The sequence below is a fragment of the Asterias amurensis genome, chromosome 8 (assembly GCF_032118995.1).
Source record: "Asterias amurensis chromosome 8, ASM3211899v1".
Taxonomy (NCBI): Eukaryota; Metazoa; Echinodermata; class Asteroidea; order Forcipulatida; family Asteriidae; genus Asterias; species Asterias amurensis.
The window spans coordinates 7,920,155-7,944,481 of record NC_092655.1 but is presented as its reverse complement, the minus strand read 5'-3'; the positions used below and the strand labels follow the sequence as shown (position 1 = coordinate 7,944,481).

Sequence of the window (24,327 nt, the reverse complement as noted above, 5' to 3'; positions counted from 1 at the left end):
TTCCTTTGTCCCTTTCTTGTTCCCTTTTCTGCCATTTTCGGTCACCCACCCACACCTACGCACACACACTGAGTAGTGTACGCCTGCAGCTGTGAACCTCCCTGTCCCTCTTTTGTTTACATTCTAAACTTATTTTGCAACAGCTCCCAATGGTTTTATATACGTTTTCCAACTGTGGACCTTTCCCGAGCCATGGATCCTATCGGTTTGAAAGTGTATACCAAGCTATGGGTGCGTTCGTTTAGCTTCCCTGGGTCGACCCCGGTGTGTGGCGGGTTTTAATTCCAGGACGAACGTGGGTAATTATCTGCACACGTTCGTCCTGGAAAAAGAAAACGCCACACACCGAGGTCGACCCTGGGAAGCTAATCGAGCGCACCCTATAAAGCAATGCATTTCAACACCTTTTTAACGAGGTTGCATTTTTTGTGCTGAAGTCAAAGGTGGGTGGCAAAATTAATTGAACTTTACATACAACATCAAACGGTGTGTATAGTCTGCCAGCTGGGATTGAACATACAATAATTATTCAAATGTGTGGATTGGCGCGATATATTTATATGCTTAGCATTTGTATGCATTTTGGTTATCTGCTTGTAGGAAGATTTCATGCACGTGTTTTTTCTTTGTATTTTTATATGCAGCTGTTTTTTTAAATATTAGTGTAAAGCGCTTTGATGCCTTGCGAAAGGCGCTTTATAAATGTTCCTTTTTGATTAATATTATTACGTACAGTGGTCGGCGTTTTCACGAAACAAAATAAGAAAAACGCTTACGAAGTTATTCAGATTTTGAAGAACACAAAATCGCCGGTCTTTTAATTGAAAATGTATAATGTGTTCAAATGATATGGTAGTGTATGAGTTAAATATCGTGACTAGCAACGTACTTCTTTTTGTTGATGCTTTGTTAGAAAGCTGTTTGCTTTGGAACTTGTTCGCCGGTTGTATATAGGTAATATACAAAAAACAGCATATCAGACTCGCCTCACACAGGGTGCGACTTCGTGCAAATACAAATCATGCCATCACCACGATGCGCTACCCATAGGGCAAAGATTCGTCAGTTCGTGAAAACGCATCCGTGAGTGCAGACCATTCACCGTCTTGGCAATTAGCGTAATTAGTAAATGATTTTAAAAACTAGAAATTTAACACCGATTCAGTATAAGAAAACGTAAAAAATAAAACATAAAATACTAGTGTCCTTGACGGGAGTGCGTTGGGGGGGGGGGGCATTGTCGTTGCCCCGGTGCTTAACACCCCCTCATTTGAACTCTGGACTTTTGACATTTTTACTAATTTATGAGTTTGTCAGAAATCTGGTTTCTGCAGTTGGGGGCAAAATATCACCACTGTAAACAAACTTGGAAATAATTTGAGACGCAGAACGCACACACCACGCGTCTAACATTGCCGCCATTGTGGGTGTCATTCATTGCGTACCAACAAAATAATAAGTAGGCCTATTCGTTTATTATTTTGAACCATCAGATTTTATGCATACATGTTTGTGTTCCAATCTTAAGCCTTACTTTTTAATTCAAGTAGAGGTTCAGAAAGTATTATCTAACGAAACCTTCAGGTTATATTAGACATAGGGCTAAGGAATATATATAGGGCTATATTTCCAAAGTCAATCAAAAAGCTCTTTTGAAAAAAAAGTGTCTGCACATAACCAATCAACATAGAAATCGTAAGCAAACCAGTGAGATACGAAATAGGCCAATGATGTTTTTCTCTGTCGGTGACCGTACGTGGCTCCTAATCCATCTAAGTAACGTTATAGCTGCGTATATCCAATGAGACCACAGCACTATACGGTACCACCAATGAGAATCTCTAGTTTCAATCATGTAAATAAACACTAAGTCTAGTGAACTGATACACCCGGCAGAAATCTTAGATCTCAATCGATATTCACGGTAGACCAAAAGACCAACGAACCCTAAGCTATAGGATTCATGACAAAGGTATTAAAACTGACTAAAATGTTGATGGTTAGACGATGGACAAATTAGTTTAAAGGTATTCTTTTTTCCTTTTGTGTCAGCTGATGCTTAATTTTAATCATTGTAATGGGTTTAATGTTGTCATGTCGTCTAATAATAACTTACGTTTTTTGTGTGTGACATGTGACATATTCACGATTGTGAACCAGTAAGACTGGTCCACAGTCTGTCTTACTGCGTAGGTAGTTCTATCCAGTGGGGAAATGTGATTTTACGTTTGGGGTCAATGTCACCGCGGGTTGAAATTCACTCTCAGGTGAACATTCTCACAAGATAACATTCGAAAAGCGACCTCTGAAGTAAAAAAAGTTACAAAAAATGTTCTGTGGCACATCGAACAGCATGCTAATTGTTGGAACTGAACTCAGCTTTGGCACGTTGGCAAACAATTCCTTGTTAAACACCATTAATTTGCTTGGTGTCGTTGGGTAGGCCTAATGTTTTCACCAAGGACAGGCGAAAAGTAATGAAAATGCAATATTCACAGGTTTTGATGCACTTTTTTTTATCGGGTGAGATACACTTAATAACACCTAATTGGGGAACAAAATCCACACTTAATTAGTGCACTTTGAATTCAACTGTAGTCCGTTGTCTTGGTGTTTGAGGCGTTTTGAGTCACATACAGGGGTTAAAGGTATTTTCTAAAAAATAACTTAACAACATATAAAAATTCAAATTATTGTTGTAACTAATAATATCACCTCGTCCTTCTTGGCGTCACTTTGAATTTTTTTAAAGTAAAAACGCACATGTTCTCGACGTGACAACTATTATTTTTGGCATACATCATGCTAAAGTGACTCTCAAATAGCTAAGTTTCAAGGAAACAAATAACATGTCATTTTTGTTGTTTAGTTCAACCTTTTGCCTTCTTTCATTGTTTTACTTTTTATATCTGTTGATACATTAGATTTTGCTCACATTAAATACTACGATAATAAATGCCGTAATTCGTTCAGGGTTATGGCATCCTACAACAGCCTGCGTGTTTTCATGTACAAATTCATGAGGCATTTTTGAAAACGTAAGTTCAGCGCCACCGCACAAAATAAATAAATATAAACAATAGATAAATAAATATATATATAGAAATAAACAAACACATACAAACTAAATAAGAACACGCCTCTTTCGTGCGATTGCATATAACGACTCGAGAGAGGTTACAGCTATGGTGGGAATACCAATCAATCCTATACAGCCACATTTCCTGAAATATAGAGGCAGTTCATTTTTCCCACGAAAATTAACATTTGTTTCAAATGACGGATAGGCCTAACCTTTCCAAAATGACGAATTTATTTTCAAATGGTTTGATACACCTTAGAGGGAGAACAAGACAAAAAAAGCAACTTGTTCCACAAACATATCTTTAAAATGAGTTTTGTAGCGCTTACCTGCAAACCAGCAATTGCGTTGTAGACGTATATTCACATAGCCATAGGTTATACATTATCAATGTATCAAAGTGCAGTGCTTTTCTTTAAAGCGAGCTGGACATCAATAAAAAGGTGGAACTGCAACAATAAGACCCGCATAATGTCCACATATTTTAACAAATGAGCAATAAACTAGATTGCTCCATGTTCTAACCAAATACAACTCCTGGCTGGGATTCCATAAGATTTTGTATAAGGCCATTGTACATGAGGTAATGCATGAAGCACTGGAGTGACCGCAGTACGCCTACAGGGCTATACCAGTTCGCCCATGTACCAAACCTCCTGCATATTGATGAGCACAGGTCATTACTGTAGGCTTGAATACACTGACGACTCTCACGAGCTGATGGATTCCACGATGTCGTTTCATTCCATTATATAATATATAACAGTAAATAAAGAAGGACAACATCTCGCAATGGAGCTACTGCTCACGAAACTTTAAAGGTATAACACCTTGTGACATGCTGGATACTGGAATTACCCCCCCCCCCCCATTACCCCCCCCTCCCCCCCCCCCCCCCCCCCGATGTATCCTCTAAAACTAGGCCCATCGTAGCTGCGGCTATCATTCGTGTATCCTGCTAGAGGGAGGGAGCGTGTGGTCACGATCATTACTTACATCTCACTCAGCTTGAGTCGACCAAGGTAAAATTGAAATTAATAACATTACTCGATAGCATAAATGAATCGCAAACTAACACTGGGCATTGGTAGTTATCATAGACCATGCGTCTTCTCACTTGGTGTAGGCCCTATCTCAACATAAGTATAAAATTACAAACCTGTGAAAATTTGAGCTCAATTAGTTCTCGAAGTTGCGAGATAATAATAAAGAAAAAACACCCAGATGTGCTTCCAGATGCTTGAATTTGAGACCTCAAATTCATGAAATCAAATTCAAAATTTTTAGTGCGATATAACTTATTTCTCTCGAAACTACATTACTTCAGAGGGAGCCGTTTTGTCACAATGTTTTACACCGTCAAAATCTCGCCATTGATCGCTAAACGAGTAAGTATTTATGCTAACAATTTTTTGAGCAATTACCGACAGTGTCCATGCCTTTAAGGGGTGTTACAGTACGCCCCTTGCCATTTAACACAGCTAATGCTAGGATCATACTTTGGCGATATTAAATAATATGTTGACCGATGGCCATATTCAATTTAAATTTATATTAAAGCTTTTTCATTTCAGTTGTTATGTATTCACTAGTGGATAATATATTGAGCACCTGTCCAGTCCTCTTTTAATTGCAAATGAATCATCGCCACACTGCATTCACCAGAGAAGCTGCCCCTCCAAACTAAAGCACAGCTACCCCCTAACCTAGGCAGGACTGGATAACATGGAAGTCCCCCAATAACTACGGGGATAACGAAGGTGGGACGATGCACGCAAGACAAACATGAATAAATGGGGGTAAACAGATGATACCAAATGTCATGTACACAGGTGTGTTACACTAGGGAGCAGTCTGACGGCAGAAATACACTTCTTGTCTTCAATTATGGCTTGAGGAAACAACTCAGTTACACATAAGAAGATCTTAGATATTTCGGTGGTTAGACAGCGCACTATATAAAAGCATGAGCATACCTGACTGGGAATCCTTCCCTTTAAACTTGGGATTTCGAGCAGAAGTGCATGGAAATTCTGTTCAGACAAGCCTCATTACCACCGAGTCACGGGTTTGTCTATAGCTCAGATGATCTTCTTCAATGCAAAAATGAAACCCTTCCTTAATATTTTCAGGTGCCACCCCTTTCTACAATTGATTTCTGTGGCCCGGCCATGATACCTGCCAAATTTGGTGCTTTGGGCCAGTTGGTCACGATTCCACCCAATCTCCTGAATAACAGATAATTTTGCAAGGTGCTGTGGTGCAATAGGCATCCAATTTAAACAGGACAAATTTGTTCATGTGCACGGGACCAACGGCCTTACGTCCTATCTGAAGGTTGACCAAGAAACACCAGAGATCGAGTTCACACTTACTACACACCCAACACACACAAACCACACTACACACTACCAAGGATTATTCAAGAGGGTTCATTGTTTACTATAGCCTTGCTCATAAGCAGTCGCATTATTCACTCCGAAAAGACGCTGTTTAAAACCCACCCGTATCCACTGTGCTTACTGTGTGTATTCACACCGCTCGACCCAACCGTATACACCGTCACATCGCTCAACGCACACCGTACGACTACTGTGCACAAGTCATCCGCACTCGTACCACTAACCCGCATGCGAATGCCGACCCGCATGCCTAACGGCCGACGCATGCGGATAGTGTACGGGGGCATCGTGTCGTGCGATTTTACGCTCAGCAGTGTATACGGGTGGGTTTTTATACAGCGGCGGTCTTTTTCTCGGAGTGAATAATTTGACTGCTTTGAGCAAGGCTATGTTTACTACAAAAGATTCCCTAAGAAATTAATTAAGGGGCGCAAGAAGAGCTTGTTTACAAATATAAAGAGTGAAAGGGTAATTAGTTTACTCTAACACAAACACTAGGTCTTTCTGCAACTGTCACAAAGACACCAAACTGAAACTTTCACAGGCAACTTTTATAATTACTTGTTCTTTGTCATGTTGCCTGTAAAGTCTGCATGACGCAGAATAAAAGGTAATGATGCCACCTTAAATAATTAGTTATACAATAGTTCTGTGGTTTAAATATGAATCGCATTATTTTATAAAATAATAACAAATACATTCTTCAATTCAGATTTGTTTACATGACAAAATCTGAGGATATTGATTTACTGTCTAAAAGTTGCCGATAGATTGCATATTGCCCCCAAATAAAGAAACGTCTTATAAGTGGGATACGATACTAACTGTACTTTGGCCACCGTCCGTAAACGTTGTTAACGTCGGAAAGAAACATTGCCGAACACTGTCTGGGGACATTAAAGTCACCTGGAAGTGGTATTTTGTCAAAATAAAGCTTTTGTCACTAAAATTTGTGTTTTGATGAGTGGAATATGAATAAGCAGTTAACTAAGAATCTAAAAAGTTAGTTTCCATTTTATCTACAAATTTAAAAGTAGGCCCGGACCGAGGGCACTGTTCGTGACGTCAATCGAGGCGCGATATTTGAAGAGAAAATGCGTAGTCTGGCCCCGTACACTACGTCTGGGTACCCGATCGGTATGATGCCTACGTACAGAACTACGGTCACGGAGCAGACTGCACGCACTGTAAGGCTGCTGTGCGGACAGTCCACTCGGATTACCCAGCACGGTGAATCGCATGCAGTGCCAACACAAGATAGTGTCGCTTGGCGCAAGCTAAAAACATGCCCTCAAAGTTGAAACAATACCCGGTTTTGTTCACACTAGGCAAATACTCCTTTAGGTTCGTCACTTTTTTTTCGGGTACCTTCTTCGACTTCCCACTAGCTGGAAACATTGTTGGGATGGCGTCATGTTTTAGAAAAGAACTTTTTTCTTCATGTCAAACGTGTGGTGTGTTCCGGATTCTCGAAGCACGACGGCTCGAAGTGTTTGCTGCACATCGCTGGAAAGACGTTGAACCGGACCACTTGCAAACTGACCCCACCTTTTAGCTGTTTTGCTGCATCCAGCAGCAATACACGTGGACGACATTGCCGGAAATGCAAGAAAAAACTTTGTTTCGAAACGTAAAAACTCACGATGAGGACTTGCATGTACATTGATAGACGTCACAAAAGGGGTAGGCGGAGTCACCCCCAAACAACTTTATCTATTTTTAAACATATCAATCGTTACAAACAATTACTAAAAAAAAAACTATTTTATTGTTCATAAATATATACTCTAATGTTTGAAAAAAGTATATATAATTCCAGGTGACTTAATCCCAGGTGTACTGATGATGCTGTCAGGTAATTGGTTACTACACGGCTACGACTGTTCAGTATTGCTACGGGTGTTACTAAGCATTTGAAGTGAAACAGAAGTCTAGCCGTATCGGCTGCACATTTTTGACCCGGCCTCATCGGGTTAAACTGGTCTAATTTACGGTCCATCGGCTGCGTTCGATACGATAACGGTGCTTCCATCATCGGTACGTATCGGTACGGACTCGGTGGAGTAACGGCACTATCGGATACAGCTAGCTCATTGTCTTTTTATAAGCCATTATACGCTTTCGGAAAAGAAAATAAAGAAAAAAAAGTTCACAGATTTACAAATAACTTACAGGGTTTACAGAAGGTAATGGTGAAAGACTTCTTTTGAAATATTATTCCATGAAATGCTTTACTTTTTGAGAAACAATTATCAATTCTCGTTGTCGAGAATTACGGATTTATTTTAAACACATGTCATGACACGGCGAAACGTGCGGAAACAAGGGTGGGTTTTCCCCGTTATTTTCTCCCGACTCCGACGACCGATTGAGCCTAAATTTTCACAGGTTTGTTATTTTTTATATCAGTTGTGATACACGAAGTGTGGGCCTTTGGTAATAATACTGTTTACCGAAAGTGTCCAATGGCTTTAAGCTAAGATTCTGGCCATAATTGTTCCACATGGATCACCAATTCTTACCCCATCTCATCGCTACCCCATGGCCCAGTCCTGACCTGCCTCATCCTCTGACGACCACCCTAGACCATCCCATCACACTTTCCATCCACACGATTCCTCATTGACCCCACACTATATCGGTGACCAAAATGACAGCCTCATAATCAGAAATGTCCTTAGTTTCATGCATATCTGCTGCTGGCCAGCGTGACTTTGGTCCGATCCAGTTTGTTCACTTCTCTTTTAGAACTCTTGAGTGCAGCTGACAAACATCACCTCGGACTAATCAAAACACAGAATATGGACAGTTTTATACTTTCGGTCTGCATAAATATGTTGTGTGTACTACATGCACTTGCATTTGACTGCGTATGTGAAATGATTGAGGTGAAAGGTGATTATGGACGGGGATTGACGTACTAGGCTGGGCCCAATTTCATAGCGCTGCTAAGCACACAAATTTGCTTAGCATGAAATTTCTCCCTTCATAAAAACAGGAATGCCAACCAAATTTCCACGTGATTTTCAGGATTAGCAAACAACAGCTGAATACCAGTAAGAAGCAACATGCAAAGACTGGAAATTTGGATGGCATTCCTGTTTTTATCAAGGAACAAATGTCATGCTAAGCAAATTTTGGTGCTTAGCAGCGCTATGAAATTGGGCCCTGGTGCCACTCTCTGGCGTTAGCCTCGAAGTGTGACGTCAGATATTCACGAGCCTCGAAGTGTGGTGTCAGATGATGTTCAATGTAGGATCTGGGGATGGCACAGTAATAAGTCCTTGATCAACTCCTGTGGACTTCGGAGTTACAGCCCAGTGCATTTTAATTATCGTTTACGTTCTCGTTATCGGGGCCTGTGTCGACTGGGCATCCTTTGGAATTAAAAAAATGTGTTAACTCATGGAAAGTCATCAACCAAATGAGCGCTTCATAAGTGCGTTTGTTGTCTAACCTTGATGACTGCACTTGAACAGTAAAAGTTTGCTCACACACCATTTGTACTGTTGTATCATTTTGCTATGATCCCTTTTCAAAGTATTTTCATTTTCTCTGCCATCAGTAATTTTGATTTTTACCCATGGTCGCTGGCGGTCCAAAGTGAAAAACGCAAACTTCCAAATTTCAACTATAGCAGAATAAATTTGAACGAACATAATCAAGACCAAACAAGAATTCTAAATTTCTACTAGCTGAAAATGGGAATGAACGGTTCGATCCGAACCCAAAATTAACAATTTTTACTAGTAGAAATTTGGTTTGGTCTGAAATATTCGTTCCAATTTTTTGCGTAGAGAGTTTGAAACTATTTTGCATTGCTCCTTTCAGACCGCCTGTGTAGAGTGAAATGTAAAGATCAAAGTTTCTGATGGCAGCTACAAACTGACAATTTTGAAAAGGGACTATATTTGAACGTAAATTCGTTCAAATCAGATTACGGGGGAAATGGGTTGTTCACTTTTGGCCTTTTTCCTCCATAAATTGTTGGAGGTAGGCTATGAACCGGGCTTTACACACCACAACAGGTAGGCCTACCCTGGATCCTTCAAGTTGACGGGATTGTCGAAGAAACTGTTACAACAAAAACTATGATTTCCCCTAAAAAATTGATCAAACAGTTAACTATTTAAACTTATTGCTACATCACACAGTTACAAATATTCACAGCATTTTTGAAAACAATTCGGGAAATTATGGAAAATTGCACATTTTTGTTTGTTATAAAAGATTTTGAAAAAAACACCAAAAACTCCCTTGTCTTTTTTAACGACCATAACATGCTACTGTGAGTAATACCGTTTTAAGCAGAAGTTTTGTCAAAATTCCAAAGTAGTACGTAAAACAACGTCTGAATGCAGCAGACATCAGATGTTCAGGCTAGCACCCCCCCCCCAAAAAAAATAGGGTTAGTAATCCACAAGAGGGCGCTATTTCATGTAGTTTGTACTACGGGGAATCATCAGCACAGAAAGTACACACATGCAACAGCGAAGCTCTATTACGGATGTACGTGTACCGACCGGGGACAACACCACCGTTCGTCGTCGTGGACATCTCCTCTCTCCTGCATCATACTCGAAGAAGCAAGGATCTGTGCCACATACATGGTGTCATTTGAAAGATTTTCAAAGTCTTCGTTAACATGACCAAAAGTAAAATACCTAACAGGTAACGGCTTTTACTTTAGATTTCCTGTTTGTGTATGTGTTTAGAATTTTGTGGTTTTGTCCTTACTGATTTACTCCTTCCCACTAAGACTAACCTCATGTTGGTATGTCTCACACCACAAACGAACGGTTCTGATTTTTTTAATACTTCTGGCATTTCCATTTACACACAAATCTCCTTTTTAAAATCAAATCTCGCCAGAATTAGGCTCTATGTGTTCTTCGATCTCTCATTGACCTTGCACAAGTTGCAGTGGTCCAGAAAATTATGGGGCGCCGTTTGTCCATTAATTGTTTGACAATTTTAAGGCATGTTTTTACCATGGTTTACAGCAATTAGATGTAAACCATAAAAACTGTTGCCACATCCTGTTATGGTTTACATACCAGTAAAGTATTTGTTGTGTCTAAGTTTATGGTTTACAAACCATGAACATACAAAAAACATTTACAAATCGTGGTTCATAAACCAAGAAAATTTACGCATCTTAAAAACATGTTTTATAAACCATAAAAAATAAAGCATCAAATTCATGGTTTACAAATCATGGTTTACAAACCATGAAAATTGAGACATCTAAAAACATGGTTTACAAACCATGAAAATTTAAGATAAAAATCGTGGTTTACAAATCATGGTTTATAAACCATAACAAATGAACCATAAAATCATGGTTTGTGACAATGGTTTATAAACCATGAAAATCAAGACTTCTTAAAAAACATGGTTTATAAACCATGAAAATTGAGACTTCTTAAAAAACATGGTTTATAAACCATGAAAATTTACACATCTCAAAAACATTGTTTGTAAACCATAAAAAAAAGTGCACTTACAAATCATGGTTTACAAACCATAAAAAATGTGCACTACAGAAATCATGGTTTATAAACCATAAAAACGTGCACTCAAAAATCATGGTTTATAAACCATAAAAACGTGCACTCACAAATCATGGTTTACAAACCATAAAAAATGTGCACTCAAAAATCATGGTTTATAAACCATAAAAACGTGCACTCACAAATCATGGTTTACAAACCATAAAAAATGTGCACTCAGAAATCATGGTTTATAAACCATAAAAACGTGCACTCACAAATCATGGTTTACAAACCATAAAAAATGTGCACTCAAAAATCATGGTTTATAAACCATAAAAACGTGCACTCACAAATCATGGTTTATAAACCATGAAAACGTGCACTCACAAATCATGGTTTACAAACCATAAAAACGTGCACTCACAAATCATGGTTTACAAACCATAAAAAAAACTCCACTCACAAATCATGGTTTACAAACCATAAAAGCGTGCACTCACAAATCATGGTTTACAAACCATAAAAAATGTGCTCTCAGAAATCATGGTTTACAAACCATAAAAACGTGCACTCACAAATCATGGTTTACAAACCATAAAAAAACTTCCACTCACAAATCATGGTTTACAAACCATTAAAAAAATGTGCACTCGCACAAATCATGGTTTACAAACCATAAAAAAGTTGCGTACACAAATCATGGTTTACAAACCATAAAATTCTATTACGATCGTCTCTAAAACCTCCTTCCCAACTCTGATCGGTTCCCATTTCACCCCCATTTCCCCCCATGCCACGTGCGAGCCAGCAATATGCAATTCAACGTGTGTGTCAATGCTGTGATCAATGCACCGTGTGTGTAATGCTGATGCAATAATTATGGTGGCCCTGAAGGGACATCGCATATCGTAAACGTGTGCGCATACGTATGCAATGTCGTGAAACAATTCGCAAATATGTGCTGTGCGCACACGAATGCAATGTCGTGAAACAAATCGCAAATATGTGCGCACACGTATGCAATCTCGTGAACCAAATCGTGAATATGTGCGCACACGAATGCGATTTGTTTTGCAATGTCGTGAATTTTATTGCATACCATGTTGCATACCATTAGGATGATGTCATAGTTGCGGATAATTTTTTACCGATCTAGGGAGTACTGTGGCGCTACAGCAGGCTCCCTCTGTAAAGCATGTGTATACCCAGGAACTTGGCACCAGGCCAAGGTAGACCACCCGCCTCGCTTGCCTCACAACAAAGACTACTGCTGCAATGACTACCGCTTATCTCACTGTTGGAAAGAAACCCCCCAGATTATTAGATATTTTATTCAAATGCAACATGGTATGCAATAAAATTCACGACATCGCAAATAATATTCGCAAACGTGTGCGCACATATTCGCGAATTGTTTCACGACATTGCATACGTGTGCGCACATATTTGCGAATTGTTTAACGATATTGCATACGTGTGCGCACATATTCGCGAATTGTTTCACGACATTGCATACGTGTGCGCACATATTTGCGAATTGTTTCACGATATTGCATACGTGTGCGCACATATTCGCGAATTGTTTCACGACATTGCATTCATGTGCGCACATATTTGTGAATTGTTTCACGACATTGCATACGTATGCGCACACGTTTACGATATGCGATGTCCCTTCAGGGCCACCATAATTATTGCATCAGCATTACACACACGGTGCATTGATCACAGCATTGACACACACGGTGAATTGCATATTGCTGGCTCGCACGTGGCATGGGGGGAAATGGGGGTGAAATGGGAACCGATCAGAGTTGGGAAGGAGGTTTTAGAGATGATCGTAATAGAATTTTATGGTTTATAAACCATGATTTTTGAGTGCACATTTTTTATGGTTTGTAAACCATGATTTGTGAGTGCACGTTTTTATGGTTTATAAACCATGATTTTTGAGTGCACGTTTTTATGGTTTATAAACCATGATTTCTGTAGTGCACATTTTTTGTGGTTTGTAAACCATGATTTGTAAGTGCACTTTTTTTTATGGTTTACAAACAACGTTTTTGAGATGTGTAAATTTTCATGGTTTATAAACCATGTTTTTTAAGAAGTCTCAATTTTCATGGTTTATAAACCATGTTTTTTAAGAAGTCTCGATTTTCATGGTTTATAAACCATTGTCACAAACCATGATTTTATGGTTCATTTGTTATGGTTTATAAACCATGATTTGTAAACCACGATGTTTATCTTAAATTTTCATGGTTTGTAAACCATGTTTTTAGATGTCTCAATTTTCATGGTTTGTAAACCATGATTTGTAAACCATGAATTTGATGCTTTATTTTTTATGGTTTATAAAACATGTTTTTAAGATGCGTAAATTTTCTTGGTTTATGAACCACGATTTGTAAATGTTTTTTGTATGTTCATGGTTTGTAAACCATAAACTTAGACACAACAAATACTTTACTGGTATGTAAACCATAACAGGATGTGGCAACAGTTTTTATGGTTTACATGTACATCTAATTGCTGTAAACCATGGTAAAAACATGCCTTAAAATTGTCAAACAATTAATGGACAAACGGCGCCCCATAGAAAATCCACTCCGCAATCACATCTCAATCAAAAACTCAACTCAAAATTTTATAAAAAATTATAAAATAAATTCTTTATCGTAATTCTAATAATGTAGTCCCCATCTACTCCGTTTTACCATGGTTTTCCCATGGGGGTAACTTTCCGTATGGCGCTACCACCTTTTCACTCATTTTTACAAAAAAGGTATCTTAGATCTTATATTATTATTAGATACTATTTCACATATCGAATAAAAAAGTGGTGGCGCCATACAGAAACTTTTCCTACCATGGTTTTATCCTCGTGTACCCTATATTATTCACGCACTGAAGACTTGAGATAGAATTTTAATTTAATTAACAGAACCAAGAACAACTTTGAGCTTTATTTTTATTTGTCCGATGTCAAAGCCCACCTGAGAGGAGAATTTCAAGCCCGCAGAACGCCATTGAAGCACAACGGAGGTCGTTGTCTGCAAACGACCCCAATTTGTCGGCATACGTTTTGCGTCACATAAATTCACGCACTTGTTTTGAAACGTCAATACGTCCACTTCAACCTTTCACAGTTTTTTGTATCCCCTCTGTTGACATGTAAAAATCATGTGATCTTGTAATTGAGGTAGTGAAGTATGGTAGACAACAAACGCAAAGAACTTTCAGGGTGTTTTAGGTGTTTTTATGAACCATTTTAGCTAGGCATATTTTTCGTTTAGTCTTAAGGTAAGATTTTCTACTAAAATTATAGATTATCTAAAATATCTTGACCAGAAAGGCTACGATTTGTCCCATCTTTGCAGGAGATTGAAGATTATGTTGTATACTTTCATGAAATCAAAAAATTATGTCATTGCGTTGTTGTAAACAAAAAGTTACGCGGCAGGAAAGGTGCCTGCAGGAATATTTGTAACGCGCAGATTTGGGGTATCGGAGGATACTGCTACAACAATTATAATGCCAATGACCCCGACGTGTAACGATCCGTGCTTTGTGTACAAAACATAAAGGCCACACGTTTAGGAACCTCGAAGTGTATACTGATTACTGGTACCCTGTATCAGTGCCTTGTTTGGTGTGCACTATATAATCAGACTTCGATATTATTATTTAATATTATTAGTCGTGGAAGGAAGTTGCGTCGCCTGTTCTTTGAGTCCTAAATCGGGGACTTGATTCTAACTCGGCCATAAAGTGATGTTTTATGAATTCGGAGTTTGGACACCTTTTGATTACGGGGCAGACGTAAAGGGGTTTTAGAACAACCCATTCTGGGAGCAGTTTTGGCCTACCATCTTTCTTTTCAGACAGTGTGGGTGTAAGCCCCCATAAATTGGTCCAATCCACTCTGTATCCTTGGCCCCAGCACCATGGTGCACCATTGATCAATTTATTTCGCTTTTTTTTTTGCAACGATCTGTATCATGAAACTTAACCGGGATACATAATGCTACTCAAATTGTTTTAAGTCAGCCCATGGACCATTACTCCATGGACAGCCCTACACCTGGGTTTGTTAAAAAAAAACATATGTTTTGGGTAAAAATCAAATGATAATTGAGTCTGAACTTTAAAACAAATCTCAACGATCTTGACAACTTGCTAATTTTCCGAAGCCCACACACTTTCTCATAATTAGTCGGGCTCCATTATTAACTCTAACGATACGATCAATTGCTACAATTGAAAGAACCCGACTACACAATTGAAGGAACCCGACTAACTACACAAAAGAATTGAAGGAACCCGACTTACTATGAGAGCGTCTAAGTAGTGTGAGCGCTTCAAAAACAACCAAGTTGTCAAGATCGTTGAGATTTTTTGACCACTTTCTCATTCTCGAAGTGCGCATATGGACGTTCTCATAATAAGTTGGGTTTCTTCAATTGTATCGATGTTGTTGAGTGGTTCAGGGAGCCCGGTTTATTATTATTGTTCCTTCTCCTTGGGAAAGATTTCTGAATCCTGCCACCACTTTTTTCGCCAATTTTTACCAAACGGAATATCTCATCAAGCCCTTAACATCCTTTTCATTAACAAAATTTCGAGCTACAAAAAATCCATAGTGAGATCATTGCATCTTGGCTTTTTGATTTTGTGCAATCTCCTGCACAAAATAAACCCAAATAATTCAACAATAACATTTAAACTTAAAATTAAGAAGAAACTAGACATGATTGCATTTGTGCACAAATGCATAGCTGTTTTGTTAATAACATTTTCATATTTCTCATCGAAATTTGAAATTTTATTTATATGTAAAGCAGTTACGACCAATCCTGGCTATTTAAAAAAAAAATTTAGATTATACCATGTTCATTTACCAAATAATGACTTAAATGTGCAAACAATGAACAAATCATAAGAAGTCATGTGATGACGTCATTTCACAATTCACAAGAACTTGCTAATATCTAACAGCCTGACGATCAACGTGCGTGTTAATTTTGAAGTGATTACAAACGAAACAACTTCACCACACACATCTTCATAAAGTCCATTTAGAAGAATTTTAAACCTGCCGCTAGAGGGCACTCTGTTGTATTGGGACGTCATCGGTATTTGTTTTAACTACCCACCCTTGCCAGACACTAACATTGTTGAAACAAGTTCATAGCTGTTTCAAATTTGAATTACATGGCACTTCCACTTTCGACCGGAAGAATAAGTCATATGAGGTCACGCACACAAAATAAAATGAAGACCTAGTTTATTCCTACCCAATCCCACAAACAGAAACCTTTGGTCTCTTGTGGCTGATTTGATATAGATTTTTAAATGTTTAAAATAAACACCTTTAAGATGACGTCACGCGACAGGTGATGACGTCATCATGACATCATTGTTTCAGGATCATTATTGCACCATTGCCTTTCATCACTGAAACTTTCATTGCAATTGCTCATTAGGAACTATGCGTAAAGCTGCTTAAACGAATCGCTTGTTACATGTACATGTATCTCAATGGCTTTTTGTTTGGAGAATAAACAAAAAACTTTACTGAAAACAAGAAGTGTTGCGCTACGAAACAGCTCAAAATCTGACATATTACAGTAAACTAATTTGGTCCTTTTTGTACAATGAAGCCTACACAATCTTAATTTTTAACACACTAAAATCTCCACGTAATTGTGATCCATTTACCACGCAATCAACATTGCTGTATGGTTCTAGCTTGCGCACCAACAAATGATTATTATCGCAATTTAAGGGGCTGGTTTTGTATGCCATCATGTAGATTCACTAATAGAGGGCGTTTACTTTTGCGCTATCACAAGGCGTTCCAAAACGCCCTGTAGCGTTGGATGTTTCTAGCATATAACTTCAGTTTGCTTGATGCTACACACCTACAGCTTTCCTAACACATAAAACATACATTCACAATGCATTAGGCCATTTTGCTGAGTTACAGTATGCAAAACAGCTCAGATTGATACCAGTTTTCAAAAGATGTTCAGAGTGACATCTGAACCTCTTAGCCTCTTTTGTTTTTATGGCATCTTCTTTATTATGTGGACCATTTGTAAGTCTGAAATTCGGACCCTGATATTGATATACCCTGAAGTGAAAGCTATTTTGTTTATTTATACATTGTAATAAACTAAGAGGTACCTAGCAAGATATTACACACAATTTTGACAGCCCAGGCCTTTCAAATAAATCAAGGTAGAAGATTTTGAGTCCCTGACATTAGCATTTTTGACAGACCTCAACAACCTGTTAGATAATTGAGGTATTTAAATGATAAAAACTTCATATTTGCAGGGCATTTATTTAACTTTTGAATGCGCAGGTGGTGGGGGATGTTGACAAATAATTTAATAAGTCCGTTTATTTTCTGGAACGTCATGCAAATCTGTCATTTTTTGGCGATCGTCATGCAAATCTGTCATTACGTTCGAAACTGACGTTTTTTACCTAAAAAAAACATGTGGACGCTTGACAAAGTTTTTATTTTTGATAGATATTAGGTATGAGAGGCTGCAATAATCAGCGAAATTACAGTAGTCTTGTGCCAGAAAAAAAATAATTACAGACAATATTTGCTTTGTTTTTCTGTCAACCTTATGCCCTCCTCTGTCAGGCTTATATTTTCTGTGTTTGATGTTTTGTTGATTTTTTACTGATTTTATTTGAAAGTACATCTGTTAGACCTCATTATAGTAAACAATGAATGTTCCTTGTGGTTTACTTTTAAAATCTAGGTTTGAATTAAATATATATTACCACAGGTTTCACTGCTGCAGACTCTACACTTTTAAAATGATCACCACACAATTAAATGAACTGAACTATCCTTATATGAACATTTTAATAAACCTTAATATGTAAACAATTATTTGAAATATCTGAAAAGGTCAAAAATAATTTTTTCAAAAATGACATTTGAGGTTGTAAAATGGTCCACATTTCAAAGAAGATGCGTTAAGCTAACAGTCGTGTATATGATGCCCATTGCACGGAGAATGAATATTTGAGTTAAAGGGCAAAGTGCCTTGGATTGGTCGAGTTGGTCACATGCAAAGCGTTTGAAACTGTTTGGAAAATGTAATGGTTTGTTAAAAGTGCAAAATAGTTAATGGCCTGACGTTTCAACCCTAGCAGAGTCTTTCTTGAAGGCTAAATGACAACACAACAAACAGGAACAGGTAACTAAGTGAAACATAAGCAGTGAAGGGGAAATACATGAATGGGGTTAGAAAGCATACAGAACAAAGCAAGGGGTAACAATGAATAGGGGGACAAGGGGGGGGGGTTGAAGGGAAGGGACTGGCTTGACCACAAGAAGATGGAAACACAAAGGACAATATCAAGGGTGGGAAGAGGTGGGGAAAGAAGTAATTAGGCGCTGGCTAAAAGGGGGATATCTGTGGGGGAAAAGGAGACGGATAAACAAAAGTTTTATTAGTCGTTTCCTTCTTGGATGTTCAGACCATGGGGTTGAATGGTCTGAAGGCGTCTAATCCAGAGTTTCTGATTGTAGGCTATGCTGGTTTTGCAGCGTCGGGGGTGACAGCTAGTGGAATGTAGGTATTGATGTTTATCTGTGGGTTTAACAGAGATCTGTTATTAAGCCATCATCCGTCTTGAGAACCTTGACATCCAGAAAGTGTGTATCCTTGGTTGAGTATTCGCTCGTGAATTTTATGGTCCTGTGGAAGGAATTTATGTGATAAATGAAAGCTTTGAGGCTTGCTTCATCGCTTGTCCAGATGAAAAAGATGTCATCGATATAGCGCCACCAGACCCAGGGACGGCAAGGGGATGACGCCAACATGCGCTGTTCAAGATGGCTCATGAAAAGGCACGCCATTGATGGTGCCATACGTGTGCCCATTGCAGTGCCCTGTACCTGAAATTCTTACCCATGAAAGAAAAGTTGTTTTTGGCTAGAACATCTTGCATGAGGGCTATAATGTCAGAAATGGGCAGTGATGTGTGACCACTCTTAGCCAGAGCTGAAGAGCAGGCAGCAATCCCTTCATCCCTGCTTTTGAAGATTTTGAGGAGGAAATCTGGAGTGTCATGAATATATGATGGAATCTGCGGCATTAACGGCTTGAGAAACTGTCAACTAAAAGAGAAATATCCCACACAAATATGCCTCAAAATTGCATGGTTTCCTTATAGGCCTATGTCATGAACTAACCTGGCACGCCATTTTGTGGAGTCAAGTTTTTTATCCATAAAATGGCAGACCATGTTAGTTCGCAACGTAAAAGGAAAACCACACCTTTTCGAGGTATGTTTGTGCGGAGTATTCTACTTTTAAAAATCTTTCTAACCATATCAATTTCATAAAAAACGGTTACAACTGCTTTTCATGGACCAAATCGCCCAATCCAAGGCAACGTGTTCCTTCAAAGCCATTGGACACTTTCGGTAAACAGTAATGTCCAAGGCCCACACTTCATGTATCACAACTTCTATATAAAATAACAAACCTGTGAAAGTTTAGGCTCAATACGTAGGTCATCGGAGTCGGGAGAAAATATTGGGAAAACCCACCCTTGTTTCCGCACGTTTTGCCGTGTCATGACATGTGTTTAAAATAAGTCCGTAATTCTTGAAATCAAGAATTGATGTTGTTTTAATGTTTTCTCAAAAAGTAAAGCATTTCATGGAATAATATTTCAAGAGAAGTCTTTCACCATGTTACCTTCTGTAAACCCTGTAAGTTATTTGTAAACCTGTGAACTTTTAATTTTTTTTCTGTACCGAAAGTGTCCAAGCCATCAGATACTTTCGGTCCATGAAATGCTATATAAGTTGTGCATACGTACTCAAAAAGCCATTGTATTTGTCACTTGGCAATATGCTGCCTGTTAACAATGTTTCTCTTTGTCAGAATGCTGCTGTACCTTTTCAGATAAAGTCAACAAAAGAAATTAATTTGTAAAAGTGACATTTTGTTGAAAAATACCTTTGTCAGTTGTTTGTAAAGTTTATAAATGTTTATGGTGCTGGTTTATTCTAATATTAGTAGGTCATTACTTGAGGATGCAAACCCTGTGTGGTGCCCAGCTTTATCCAATCAACAAGACACTTTGGAGAATATGCATTTTCTGTTATTTTGTCTATACCTGTAGGTCTCCCTAGAAGGCCTTAAAATATTTCTGACATAGAAAAGTGTTGTTCAGGTGGGACTTCCTTTGTTTTAGGATTTTCGAGCCAGTTTTTTGTCCTACATAGTTTATTCCCCCCCCCTGTTCATTGTAAATTAAGTTCTGGCATAATTTGTATTGAATTGTGTTCTTTTTGTGTTGTGATACAGCGTTAGAAAGCTATGAGTGAAAGGGGGCCCCTCTGCTATACCATTTTACCACCCCCACCCCAGTTATCTGAGTATTGATTCTTCCGGTTAACTACAGTCACAAACAATCAGAAAAACCCATAAATAAACTACATGTACTTTTTTTCTTCCTTTTATACATCTTTTAGGTGGGAATGCTATGCATCCTTGGGAAAGTGTATTTCAGGTACAAGACTACTTGCTTTCAAAGTTCCCTTAAAACAGGTAAGCCATTGTACATGTACATGTGTTACGCTACTTACATTAAACCTACATCATTTGAAGATAATGATAGTAGAAAGCGCACCTTAAAAAATTAGTTGCTTAGGTGCTGTAGTTTTTGAGAAATGAGTAAAAAAAAACAATGTCATGAAAAAAGTGTTCACTTGCTAAAATAATTTTCGTCTCATGAGCACTGAGACGAAAATGATTTTCATGACATTGTTTTACTCATTTCTCAAAAACTACATGTACAGCACATCAGCAAGTAATATTTTCAGGGAAGCTTTCTACTATCATTATCTTCAAACTGTGTAAGTTAAGTGTAAATCTGTAGACATTGTGTTTTTTGTCCTACAAAAAGTACATAGACCCTTTAAGACCTTGTTGCATTGTCTTTTATTCCCTTATTCAAGACCAAGTCAGCAGTCTTTCATTCCCATTCATTAATATCCTTAAAAAGTGTAACAATGTTACAAGTATGTAGATCTTTCTGGAAGTTTGTAATTACTGTCATGTCCTTGGACACTGTGCTCACTGGTTGTACATACATATGTACGTGCAGATGCTAATAGATTCAACATTGAGTACTGGTACATGTAGGTATACATGAGGTGCCTTTTTCCCAATGTTACAAAGCGCCTACAAAAGATGCAACAAAGAAATCCAAACTCAAGATGTAATTGATTGAGTTCCATGTAATAATAGTTAGGACCTATCAACAATACAAAAATTACATTGGAGGGTGCGTGCTTTGTAAAACAAATTGAGTAAATAGTTGTAATTTTTTTTAATGTGACTGTCATACGAATGAGGGAATAAAAAGGTAGCGACAAGTTCTTAAACGGCTGTTTAAAAGCGGCAGGGTTGTGGCTGTGTGATAAAGGCCTGAGCCGAAGAACGAGTCACTGCTCTTTTATTCCCATTCATAAATGCCTTTTGGTTAAAAGGCATAATAAAATAAGAAACTCTGTAAAACTTATCCTGTTTCCGACGTCCTTGAGCTCTGTACGTACATGTTAATTGTACGAGTGTTGCATTTTTTATTACTGAGACAGTTTTCGGATATTTGTGTGCTTTGTTAGTCTTGGTGCAAGCATTTTTCGTCCTCCTTTCACACACAGCGTGGCCAGCTCACCAACACCGCCTGCATGAACACAATATTTCTCTTTTCTTGTTTGTTTTAATGCAGGAACTATGCCGGAATCTAAAGCCACATGAAAGGTAAAGTGATGCATTCATGTCTGTGTTAACTATGTAGGCCCCTAAAGTGCCTAAACAAACTGAAAATAAAAGTCACATCACACATTTGGACTTCAATTTTGAAAATGCTTTGTAAGTGAAAGGTACAATAATCATGCACAAAAATATTCTTTGTTTTGCTTCAAGACCATTCTTTTTTAGCCCGCACTTGAATACATTAACATAGCAAAGCCTCTTTGACTCAAAAAGGTGTCTTTCTCAATGATTTCTGCAATTTTCCTGACAGGACAGCATGACATAACGATGTATGGAGAACACTGACCATAAATATTTACTACAATTATATTTCAGCCTAGTCAGCAGACTCATTCAGTATTATGTTCCATTTAATACGGTCTGAACCACCCTTTAAATAAAATGGAAAGTTCCTCCATTCATAAAAATGCAAATGAGCCCATGCCCCAGCACATAAATACCTCTCCAAACCATTGAAGCATGTCTTTGTTCTTCGTGGTACGGCCTGAACGCACTATATTCACGCACTCCAGTCCTTTAGTTAGTTTTACTACGTTACATACTACATCTTACTACATTTTACAACAAAGTTTTTGACAACGTTTCCTACATGTATATGCATCATGTCTTCAACGACTAAGAAAACAAAATCATCAAGTAAGACGGCTCCTCCGCCTTTGTCTGGTGAGCAAAGCAAGAAACCTACAGCCATTACTTCTGCTCCGACCTCGCCTTGGGTCGAGCAGCGAAGTGGAACGACCGACCCCGCCTTGCCTTGGGCGGGAGAACGTGCTAACGCACAGCTACAGAACCCTGAGCCAGAAAAAGGGTCGCCTTGCCCTTCTTCCCAACGGCATTCTCCGTCCTTGGCCCCGAGAGTTTCTCGAGTTCCACAGGCACAGTTTGTTGCTAACACCGGTAGGGGTTTTACCTCGCCTTGGGTTGCCCCTGCTGCTGCACTGCCGGGAAATATCACGGCAGCTCATCAACAGTGGAATTTTCCTGCTGACGCTACAAGGCAGTATACCAACATGGGGCCGCCCATGTACCCGGTTTACGGTGGGATGAATCCGTTCATGTTCGGACAATATGGACAACCTATGACAGCCCAATGGCCACAATTTCAGCGACAGCGTAACCCCGCTTCTTCTCCTGCTTCTTCTCTAGCTCTTCCGAACCCCGTCACTTGGGAATCTGGAGTTATTGACCAGGTTAGTCACGAAGTTTCTGCCGCTCACTCCGACGCTGCCGATCGTTTTATCACCGATGCCGATGGGGCTTCGGCCTCGGGTACGTCCGGGTCCGACAGTCATGGCTTCCGCAACCCGCACTGCAAATCCATTGGTACTCCAGTGACTGACAAGGTGCTTTCTTGGTGGGAACAACTTCGCACCAACAAGCTTGGACATGAGGAGATTAAAGAAGAACTTTCAAATAATCTCATTCCTACAGAGCAAGAAAAATTCTTCAAAGCTCCAGAACTTCCTAGCCAGGTAAAGTCTTCCTTTAAAGAAGCTCGATCCTCTTTGGTGTCTCAAGATGACCGTCTTAAAGATTCACATGGCCATGTTCTCAAGTCTGCCCTCCCCTTGGTTCATCTTTTTGATGCTCTTGCAGACCCCTTGTGTCCTGATAATATTGACGCTACCATGGTGAAGGAACATGTCACTTCTGCGCTTATTTTGCTGGGATCAGCTAGCCAGAGCCTTGCCGTAGCTCGCCAACATGCCTTTGACGATCTACTCGACAAGTGTTTGACTCTTTGAAAAAGAAAGCACCCTCGATGGATTTCTTCTTCGGTGGCAATCTTGTTAAAGATATAGAGGAGGCAGAAAAGGCTAATAAATTAGCCTCCAAGGTCATCAAGGGAACCTCTGGATCAACATCTATTTCTTCGAAAAAGAGTAGATTTTCTCCATACTCTTCAGCAGTCGAGAGAAAATTCAGTGGAGGTCGTACCTTTCGAGGCGGACGATCCTTCAACAATTCCACCAGTTATGGAAATGGAAGGTCATCGTGGTCTTCCCGTCGCAACACACTCAAGGGCAACGGGAATGCTGATGACAAGTCAAAAGAGTAGATCAGACAGGTCGTCTCGTATTTTTTGGTTCAACTCTGGAGAACTCTTATGCAAGACAGCCGGATTCTCCAGTCAGTTTGTGGCCACAAGATAGAATTTATAAAGCCACCGTTTCAGTTGCAGGAAAGATTACCTGCCAATCGTTTGGACTCCGCACCTCAAGTAGAGTTAGTGCCAGCAGAAGTACAAAAGTTATTGAAGAAAATAGCCATCACACTGAGGGCCTATTAATTTCCTTTCTGTTTCTAATTCCAAAGAAATCAGGAGATCTCCGGCCGATCATAAATCTTCATCCGCTAAACAAGTTTGTGCTTTATCAACACTTCAAGATGGATGGAATAAATCTAGTAAAGGATTTGTTAAATCTAGACAACTTCTTGGGCTCAATCGCTCTAAAGGACTTCTACCTCATGGTCCCCATTCACATGGAACATCGCAATTACCTGCGTTTCCGTTGG

The 24,327-nt window shown here is 38.9% G+C and overlaps 2 protein-coding genes across 2 annotated transcripts in view; both read left to right on the top strand.

Moving 5' to 3' along the window:
• The first annotated feature begins 9,978 nt into the window (after positions 1 to 9,978).
• LOC139941056 (uncharacterized) overlaps positions 9,979 to 24,327 on the top strand; it is a 47,542-nt gene continuing 33,193 nt past the window's right edge. The window contains exons 1-3 of the mRNA XM_071937472.1: positions 9,979 to 10,155; positions 20,502 to 20,577; positions 21,764 to 21,795. Of these exons, the coding sequence (XP_071793573.1) occupies positions 10,130 to 10,155; positions 20,502 to 20,577; positions 21,764 to 21,795 (134 nt within the window). The 5' untranslated portion in view covers positions 9,979 to 10,129. The remainder of the gene's footprint in view (positions 10,156 to 20,501; positions 20,578 to 21,763; positions 21,796 to 24,327) is intronic.
• LOC139940750 (uncharacterized) lies at positions 22,313 to 24,083 on the top strand. The gene has a single exon (XM_071937120.1). It carries the CDS (start codon positions 22,413 to 22,415, stop codon positions 23,553 to 23,555), a length of 1,143 nt encoding a protein of 380 aa, XP_071793221.1. The 5' UTR covers positions 22,313 to 22,412; the 3' UTR covers positions 23,556 to 24,083.

What these genes read in the sequence shown, in the direction of transcription:
- LOC139940750 (XM_071937120.1), top strand. Translation starts at nt 22,413, where the DNA reads ATGTCTTCAACGACTAAGAAAACAAAATCATCAAGTAAGACGGCTCCT.